This window comes from Protopterus annectens, chromosome 5.part0, assembly GCF_019279795.1.
Source record: "Protopterus annectens isolate FY-2018-M chromosome 5.part0, PAN1.0, whole genome shotgun sequence".
Classification (NCBI taxonomy): domain Eukaryota; kingdom Metazoa; phylum Chordata; order Ceratodontiformes; family Protopteridae; genus Protopterus; species Protopterus annectens.
Window position 1 is genome coordinate 1,281,269,844 of NC_056735.1, and position 10,622 is coordinate 1,281,280,465.

Genomic DNA, 10,622 nt, shown 5'->3' on the forward strand with positions numbered 1-10,622 from the left:
TCTAAGGCCAAGAACACTGCATCAGTGGGAACAGACAATATCCCAGGATGCCTTCTAAATAGCATGAAAAATTATCTATCAGGACTTTTGGAACTGTTATAAGCTGGAGCTTCCAAACAGGCTTCATGCCTCATGAATGGGGAACAGCAACAGTCATCCCTCTGCCCAAAGGCGGGCCATTTGCAAGCCCTGGAAACTACAGACCATAAGTCTCTCTAGTCTGACATACAAAGCCTTGGAAAGAATTATCATGGAAATGATCAGTAATGACTTATGAAACCTCCAAATGCTGGACCCAACCCAATATGGTTTCAATAATGGCAGATCTTGCCTACTCAGCCTGGTGAACTTCTTTGAGAAGGTCACCAAAGCAATGGGTGAGGGCAAAATGGTTCACACTGCCTACCTTGACCTGGTCAAGGCATTTGACTCAATCCCCCATTAAGGCATTGTTGACAAACTTAAGAGATTAGATACAAACTCTTATGTCACCCAGTGGATAGCCAGCTGGCTCACAGACAGGACCCAGGACGTTAGATTTGGAGAGTCTACCTTTACAAAGAGGCCAGTCATAAGCAGAGTCCCTCAGGGATAGGTCCTGGGTGCTTGATTTTTGACATTTACTTCTCTGATGTCAAGACCAATTTCAATGGCCTCTGGATGGCTAAATTTGCAAATGATTGCAAATTAGGAGCTGTCATTGGATCATCCACTGACACAAATGTTCTCCAGGAAGGGCTGACATAGAAAAACAGCTGGTGCCAGAACCATGGACTAAAAGTAAACAGCTATAAATGGGTAATAGTATCCTTCAGGAAGTCATCCACACCTGGTAACTATTATATTGAAAACACACCCCTAATAGTTGATGCAATAGTCAGGGCCATGGAGGCACTCACACATACAGTAATCTAGCCTTTGACCATCCTGTGTCTACAGAAGTGAGGAAATCATTCTATGTTGTCCAATTTATAAACAAAGGTATGACATCTAGGTCCAAGGAAGTCATTGTTCCAGTGAATTCTGCATTTATCAGATTTATCATGGAGTACAGTACACCCTTCTGTATGTCCCTAAGCCAACATATCCAACAATTGGATTATCCCCAGAGATTCCTCACTAAAAAAATACAGAGCATAAGTAACATCTCCTGTGCAGACCGCCTCAAGACCCTATCCCTGTATTCTGTTTCCTACAGGATGTTGAGGGGAAAGCTATGCCTGGCATACGAGGCATTGTCAGACCCCATTCTGATGAACCTCCTGCATATCTGTAAAGCAAACAGCACCAAAATTACCCATTCTAAAGACTTAAACCTTACCTATGATATAAATAGGACCTGATGGACAGGCAGGTATGTGTCCCAGAGTCTACCCCTTCTCTAGAACAGGCTCCACATCCATGTAAAGCAGAGTTCCTCCCTAACCCATTTCAAGTGTAACATGGACAACTAGATGAGGAGCAGGACATTCATCCCTGGTTTGGCACCTATGTCTCTAATGGATACAGGCAGCCTGTAAATTGTTCATCTCCCAAGCCCCTGTTTACACTTATCAAGGTTACTAGAACTTGTCAGAGATTTGGGATGCATGACTAGGCTTAAAAATGCCTTAGTGGGCGTTAGCCGAGTAAACACCTATGAACCTATGAACCTATGAACCTATAAATTATCATGATGTGTTTCCTGAGCATATGGACTTCTGCAAATGCAGAGTTTTGCTGAAAATGCTATACTCTGAGTGGCAGAGATGTATAAATCAAGGATGCATCAAAAAAGGGGCCTCTAGCATATTAACTAATAAGGTAAGAACATATCAGTTATTTTATGCTGATATATATTTTTAACACCATCAACTATCAGTGTTATCATGGAGTGTTTATTTGTTTTTTAATTAGGTTGATGGACACATCCAAGGTCCTTTTTCAGCAATGATCTGTGCTGACAAGGCACAAAGCTGAAACAAAAACAACATTCCTGCATAATATATATTTAACGTGTAGTGCTTTCCTCACTTTCTCCCTCTTCCCTGAATTTGAGCAATCTTAGATTTGGTAGCGATACAATTTCGGGCTATAGTTGTTTGCCCCTATGTCAGGGAGTATCGGGGGGGCACTTCCAAAACAAAACATTCTTTGTGTTTTGTGACCTTGGTAGTGACACTGTTTTGACTAGTTAGATATTTTAGATATAAGAAACCACATATTCATGAAGCGAGATGTGATTATTCTGAATGGTCTCCTTTATAAGTTTAGCCTGAGGACTCAGACTCTCTCAAATTTGCAACATTAGACTGCAATAATTTCTAATAGAACATTAACAGGAAAAAGAGAGAGAGTGAGAGAGAGAGAGAGAGAGAGAGATAAGAAGGAAACTGTTTGGATAAATTATCAGAGAGCTTTGTCAAATTATAGATTTAATGACAAAAGCCTAACAAACTGTTTATGTACAATCCTAAATCACTCTAGGAAGCAGTCCTTAAAGGAGAACCAAAACCACAGACTCAAAAAGCATGTTTATTTCATCATGGTTTGGTGTTTCCTACATTTTAACACCACTCTGGAACTATTTACAGGTGTTTAAATATTTTTATAAGTAATTTCTGAGTCTGACCACAGAGGGTCCTGGCATCTTGAAGTAATTCTGATTGTTTACTCTGCCTCTAGGTATCCCAAAATGCAGTGCTCATCTGTAAAAGGTTACATCACACAGGCTTCTTGCTTCCTAAATCTCCTGTCACTGCAATGATTTTATATGTATACACTGCTGCCTTTCAATCAGTTAGTCTTAAGTAACATTTCATGCTGTTCAACGAATACTTAAAACACAAAGTGCAAATGCCACAGAACAGACTTTCAAAGTGCTTTTTACTGATGCTTCTTTTTAGCATGGCTAAACTGCATTTTTTGTGAAGCATGAATTGTACTACTTCGACTCCTCTCCCATCCCCTTCACACCTAACATACCTAACTGTCAAAGTGCTAAGGGTAATTTGAGCTGCTACATGCTGTGATTGATAGCTGACACCAGGGGACTTGACTTATGTACTGTTTCCTTGTTCTAGCCTTTACTTTCTATATGGGTCAGGGAAAGACCAGGGAGCTGTGACATCACAGTATGGGTGGGTTTTTTGGACAATCATGATGATGTCAGTTTGGGGAGGCAACTGGCCAGAAAACTACCTGTATTCAGTGTCCTTGATTACATCAATGAATTGGAGACTGCAGCAAGGGCAGGATAAAAGTTTTTTAAAAGTGAAATCACCACAGTACAGTAAGGTACTGTTCTAGTGGAGAGAAACTTTCAATTTAAAATATTTTAAATGCTGTATTGCTGTTTATTCATAGCAGGGACAATAAATAGGGAGAAAAGGAACAGAGAAGTTGAACATTTAATAACAGAATCCTGTTGTTGTCCTTTAACTAGTCCTTAATGTTTTCTGAGATTTCCCTTGACTACTTTATTCCTTGGTTTATTTGCTAATTAGCTTTTTTTTAACCTAGGACCTAAACTTTTCTAATAAGCAGTCCACCTTCCTGCAACATGGTTTTAGTCTTGATATTGCCTTTAAAGCAGTTACTGAAAGAAATTTTTGATACTTTTTTGTCTTCTATTATTGACTCAACTTTGTATGCATAGCTCTGTTTTTCATGTTTTTTCAGAAGTTTTTATTCACACAGTGGTGGATGAACCAGTCACATTTAAAATGACTATTTGAACAGTTAATTGCAACCATAATAAATATCATCACAAGGAAGTGATGAATTGATACATATGTTTATTCAATTTAGGTAACCAAAAAAAAGAACAAAACACTGGCTTGAGGTGGTAAAGTTGTTGCTACCTTTTGAATGTATATTATAAGGTATTTTTTTCAGAAACTGGAAAATTTTAGGGCAAAATTATATTGTATAAAATGCAAAGGAACATGTTTCATTTTATCATCATCAACATGAAGGTTGACTATTGATTAATACTGAGGTGTTTAAGATATAGAATTATAGTTTTCAGCAACAGAGAGGTTAAGAAATAAGCTCACTTTAAAATCTTAAAACATTGGCTATTTTCAATTTTTTTTGCAGGACACTTTGCCTGAGTATGGACAACCATGCAAAAAATATTTAATGGAATGTGCACTATTCTCATTATAGAAGTACATACATAGAGCTGCTGGTGATCTGCTTCCTATAGTCTAGGATTAAAGGCAACAGTCTTTCATATTATTTGAGTTGCAGCAGACATTTCTGAAAATTCGTTGAGTGTAAGTTTATTAGCTAGACATCACGACATGTGACAAAACATTTTCTGATGCAAACGTTTGCATGAAGGGAGCTTCTCAATGGAAGAACAGTCCACTGCATTTGTTCAAGGTGCACCTTTGCAAGCTTAGGTGAATGGCTTCACTAATAACAAAATTATATGCAGAATGGCTGATTGAAGAGGGATGTCATTTTTATTAATGTTTAAAGTGGTATTTTAGCATATTTTCTTTATGTTATCAGAGACAAAGTCACTTGATTTTTTTTTTTTTGCAAAAGAATTTCTGTGATCTTTCTAACAAGAGAGTTTTGTGTTTCATCTTGTATTTTACTACTCTACTCTGAGATTTGGCAGGTTTGACTTTGTTTAATGCTAAAGACTGAAAAACAGATAGTGCCCAACATGGTAATTTTAGCTGTGAGTTTGTAAGACACCATGGAGCTCAAATCTTTCCTGTAGTAAATGTAGACCTGAGACTGCACTTTCGATGCCATGAATCATCTCAGGCAAATGAGGTTTTACTTTGCAGCAAGTTAGCTGTTAATTTATTAGGGTGATGTTACTTTTAGTCAAGGGTGCCCACAGGCTGGTGCAAAGGGGTACACTTGCACCCCCCTGGATTAGAGACTGTTCTAGCAATAGGCCCACTGGCTGCCTGGGACATTAATTTTCTTTTAATTTGCACAGATGCAAAAGACTTTCAATTGAGAGGCATGGTGTGTGTGTGTGTGTGTGTGTGTGTGTGTGTGTGTGTGTGTGTGTGTGTGTGTGTGTGTGTGTGTGTGTGTGTGTGTGTATAAGCAGGAAGTAGCATACCCCTCAGCTGTCCAGGTTTTTATAGAATTTCCAGATTTTTGCCCCATATTTGTATCTTTTCCTCCTAAAAAAGGATTGCAGTTGCTAAATAATGACGGACATTTGAGTTTTGAACTTCTCAAACTATAGAAAAATGCATGCTAACACAAATCCTGTTATTCTAACAATTTTCTAAGTTCATGAGAGCAATACTTATAATCTGTCCCTAATTATTTTAGGCTTTGTCTAGATTTCTTGAACCAAGAGGTTGAGGTATTTGTGTGAGAGCGTGAAATGCCCTAGTTAGAGTTAGTAGGTGGAATTTATTTTCAAGTGCATTTTCAAGGAATTGTGAGCTTCAAGGGAAGAGAAGTTTGCTGTTGCTCATGTTAAGTCTGCTTAAAATGTGCAACTGTTTTGGTTAGCAAATGGTATCACTATTGTGGTATAGGGTGTTAAACCAGTGTTAGTAGCACAACAGGTAGCATACTTGCATCTTGATGTAGAGGGTTATAGGTTCAACTCCCACAGCATGTAGATTTGTATTATAATGAGATGGGGTGCTGCAGTCCTGAGTATGTCCTCCTTTGGATGAGATGCCTAATAACTATGAACTTTTTTTTCCAATTTGTCATCCATTCCATATTGCAATATACCAGCTTACAATTTTTTAATGTCTTAAAAGTTTTTCGGCTTTTCCCAGTTAGGGGTCGCCACAGCGAAACTCTGGTCCGCTCATGATTGGCAGTGGATTTTTACAGTGCCGAGTTGCCAGCCCGACGCCCAACCTTCAATGAAGGCATGCCCATTCACGTTCGCACCTACCTGCATGTCTTTTAGCATCACTCGACCGCGGGCAGGACATGCAGACTCCACAAATTTTTTAATGTAACATATGCAATTTATTCTTCAAGAGCAGCAGGCACTGAATTTGTAGATGAAATACTGACATATAAAGTTGTTTTCTAGCAGCAACCTCTTCATTAGATTCAGATCTCTTTAATGTGGAATTATGCAGATGACTTTTACTTCTGCAGAGATTGTGCATATTGACCGATATTGCTGGTTTGTAATGATAGAAGTTTGAGTGGCCTTTTATGGTTGAAATGCTATGAACTGGGCAGCTTTGTCATTAGTGGTTGTTATGTTTTGTTTCATTGCTTACTGGAAAAATGTTCAAAACTCTAAATTTAAAACACACTCTAAGAAGTGGTGCTGTATTATACAAAGTATATGATTTAATTATTATATATTATAATTTAATACAATCAGGAAGAGGAATCAAGAATTTTTGCATGGCCCAAAAAATGTGTGCAAGGGGCCTATGATTTGAAAACAGCTCAAAGGTAAACTTAATCCACCACTGGCCAGGTGCATTTTCTTTGAATGTGGTTTCAATGTTGTTTCAGTGAATGTGAGTTTCAAAGGCAGATAAATTTTAATGCTATGGCTGTTTTCATTCTAAGACTGTATTGCTTTGTTTAGCAAATGCCTATCAGTGTTTATGCTATAAAATGTGAAATAAAAGTTGTAAATTAAATCCAAATATCTTTAATCATTGTAGATATAAAGCATAAGACAGTATGCACACAGAGTTTTGAACAGTGCTTATGCAACTGGGGAGAAATAGCTAAGTAATGGGACACTGGAATGGCTGCATAGGGGGGCTGAGTAGGGGGGCTCTGGGTTTGCACCCCCCCATTAAGAAATCCTGCAAGCTCCCCACTTTTAGTAACAGCTATTATGTAATGTTGCTTCAGAGGTAACAGCTGAGCAAAAAATGGGCGGAGTGGTTAATTTCAGGTAGAGACTGAAGGTGCTAGCGGGAGACTAGAAGGTAGGTCTTGCCTGTTAATGTAGAACTGCATAAGTATGAAGAATAATCTTCAACTGCTATATACAGGGAGCTGGATTTATTAAAGTGTGTCAGTGTTATGTTATTCCAAACTAGATTCTAATTCATCCTATTATATTAATCAAATCCAGGCCTATTTGTTCCTTCTCACAGGGCAACTGCAGCGACTTCCATTTTCTTAGAGAGAGACACAGCAGGGCAAGTAGCCATTCTTTGTTTTTTTTTTTTTTTTTTTTTCATATAGACATCTATCTATGTTTGTGTATTTTGTTTTCATAATTTCAAACACAACTTTTATTAATGTAGCTCTTAATTATAAGCCATAATGAAATGGTTCTTTCTTATCTCTGCTGATCTTATTAGCCACCAAAGTAAACCACTGCCATCTGCTGAAACTTTTTGAAACTGCAAAGCATCAATTAGTAAATACAATTGTATTATGCAGAGTTAACCACAAATACATGGCTATATATACAACAACATGGCTATATATACTGATTTCAATGTGCTGACCATATTTTATGATATCTGAAGGCTGTGAAACTTGTAATGAACAATTTCAATTGGTAATATAAAAGTATAGCACAAAAACATAGCCATAAGTGCACCTCCCATATTTTATGATGCCTGAATGTTGTGAAACTTGTAATAAAATAATTTCAAATTGCCCTATCATATTTACTTTTATAGTTGGCATTTATAGAACTATAATGTAGATTTTTCTACTTGTGCAGTTCATTAATTAAGATGACAATTGAACAAGCTGTCTTAATGTACTACTATTGTCTGACCTGAGTGACTAAAATACGTATTACTGAAATAAGCACATCTCTATAGTAGCAGTAATATGTCTCAGATTCACTACAGTTTATTGGCTACATATTTTAATATTTTATACTTAATTACTAAACAAGGTGTGTACTGCTACACATTTCAAATAATCTGATATAGTGTTTTAAAGACTGTTACTTAATTTCCAAAATGTTAGTATAAATCCCATAAATAAGCCAAAGGAGAAGAAATCCATAATGTAGACGTTACATAGTCTCTCCATTTATTCAAAGTACTGCTGATCACATTAAATACTACTACCACTGCTAGGCAGATTACAAATATTAAATGAAGTAAAGCAGTTATTGTCTACACGGGAAAACATGAGAACATGAGAACATGAGATTTGAAAAATTGAAAATGACATGTATAATGAATGTGACTACTGCTTAGTAAGGTGTTTTATGAATTTTGGTGAATTGTAGCAGTTCTCAACAGTTGGGAAAGAAAGAATGGTTGACATTTAACTTTGCTGCACACACACACACACACACACACACACACACACACACACACACACACACACACGCACACGCACACGCACACACACACACACACACGCATGCACACACGCACACACACACACACACACACACACACACACACACACACACACACACACACACACACACACACACACACACACACACACACACACACACACACACACACACACACACAAACATACACATCAGTCATCAGCATCTTTAACAATAGTTATAGCATAATTTCTCAAGCAATTCTCTTAATGACAGTACAGTTTTCCCAAATGTTACCATTCAAAACTTTATAACTGAAAGAATAGTCCAAGTTTATAAATACCCAACATGCAAAGCACGTCTACACTTTTAAGTTACCTTTGCCATTTAATGAAGCTTAATTGTGTGACAAGTTTTACAGTCACATTATTCACTGCAGTATCACTCTTCTGTTCAATTGTTGTATTGCTAACCAGTTTTACTTAAATAGTTATACAGTTAATTTAAATTTCCTTTAAATCCTACAGTAATAATTTTTATACTTACTGTTCACATAAAGTTGAGTCCCTGATCCCACTGCTGCCCTAGATTGTTTGTCTGATTTAAATTTTATACAGTAATATATATCAGCATCTTCCAAGGTAACAGTTGTAATTGTGATGGAAAGATCAATATTCCTTTTTCGTTCTTCTCCTGCTAGCTTCACTCGTGCACCTGATGTTTCATTTTGCATCTGTGAATAGAATAGTGTCTCTTGTTTTATTCCTTTGTACCACTGAACGGGACCAAGACTTTCTTCTGATAAAGTACAGTTCATTATAACACTGCCTCCCTCATTGCTTGCAACTGATGGGGTTTGGTATATTGTAATTCCATAAGTACCTGCAAAATGGTAAATAATGATTATGATCTCCTAATTTATAGTTCAAATGTGCAAGTAAAAGACTTATCAAACACTCCTTATAAGGTTTCCAAGAACTCAGATACCACGTTTCAGTAATATTTCAATAATAAGAAAATTGTATTACTACCTTTGGGGCTTTCAAAATAAATAAGAGAAAACTGTATCTAACAAAATGTTTATCGACAGTGATGACATCTATATGATTAATTAACAAGTGACCTAACATACTGGTTCAATGCAATAAGCTGCAAGCTAACTATATTCAGCTACATATTGTATGACTTTATCATTAATGCAGGTGGACAACTATTAAAAAAGTCATTTATGTTTAAATGTTTTTTCTTCTTTAACAGAAGGTTAAAATAAAAATACAGTAAACTGAAAGTACTTTCAATTTTTAAATAACGTAATTAGTTCTCCTATAGTAAAGACTTCAGCTGTGCTTTGTGATGGTAGCATTCTGAAATATGACATTTTCATATAAACCATTTTAGCAGATATCAAGACACATAAAACAATGCTCACCTTTAGGAATAAGTGATGATAACATTAGGATGATGTGGCAAAGTGTACAGGTTTGATACTGCATGGTATATCCTGTGCCTATTTTACAATTCAGCTGAAGGTAAAGTGAGTATTCAGACTTGCAGACAATGTAATAGAGGAAGTTCAACAGGAAAAAATTGTCACAAACTGAAAATGTGAAACGGAAATAGAAGAATGAACTTAAATATATTAAAGCAGCAACGTTTGTACTTAATGGCATTTATCTTGAATGAAACTTTATACATTTGGTTGACTTGTTTTCCTGTTGACATAGCCTGTTTTGAAAAGTGGCTTGAGCTATGGCAGCATGTCACTCAACTTCTTTGTTCATGAATTCTAAACAAGCAAATAATAATAATAATAATTTGAGTCAATCCAAAAAAATGGGATACAAGGGGCCAAACTAAGGGACTATTTTTAAATATTACTCTAATTAACATTAAAGTTAATACAACAAAATATTTTGCAATTTGCATTGACACACATTTTCTGAATGATGAAGTATGAAACTCTAATGCCTGACATTATTGACTGATTGCAGAGATTTACCAGAAAATCAAAACTTTTGCAGGGGCACAGCAAAAATATAAGAGCAATCCAGGTTCATTCTGCAAAAGAAGGGGCATTTCAGAGGTGTGTGTGTGTGTGTGTGTGTGTGTGTGTGTGTGTGTGTGTGTGTGTGTGTGTGTGTCTGTTTGTGGGAGTACTTAATCTAGACACCTAAATGGCGGCATGACAAATATTGCCAAAATAAGGTTGAAACTGCAAAAACTCATCAGTACACACTATTGACCTAAATTAAATATTGACAGATGTGAGCAAAAATAAAAATGCTGGCTACTAGTAATGCAGTGTGTAACATCAACAACTGAATAATCAACAAACAGGAGTGTGTACATAAACATGAAAGTAAACATCATTCTAGGGTTACCACATTTTCAGATGAAAAGAGGG

The 10,622-nt window shown here is 36.5% G+C and overlaps 1 protein-coding gene across 1 annotated transcript in view; it reads right to left on the reverse strand.

Annotated features, from left to right (window-relative positions):
- The window catches only part of LOC122802352 (signal-regulatory protein gamma-like), a 593,926-nt gene extending 584,162 nt beyond the window's left edge, over positions 1 to 9,764 (reverse strand). Inside the window, exons 1-2 of the mRNA XM_044071988.1 lie at positions 9,648 to 9,764; positions 8,765 to 9,100 (exon numbers count right to left, since the gene is read on the reverse strand). Coding sequence (XP_043927923.1) covers positions 8,765 to 9,100; positions 9,648 to 9,711 — 400 coding nt within the window. The 5' untranslated portion in view covers positions 9,712 to 9,764. The remainder of the gene's footprint in view (positions 1 to 8,764; positions 9,101 to 9,647) is intronic.
- Between the last annotated feature and the right edge of the window lie 858 nt (positions 9,765 to 10,622).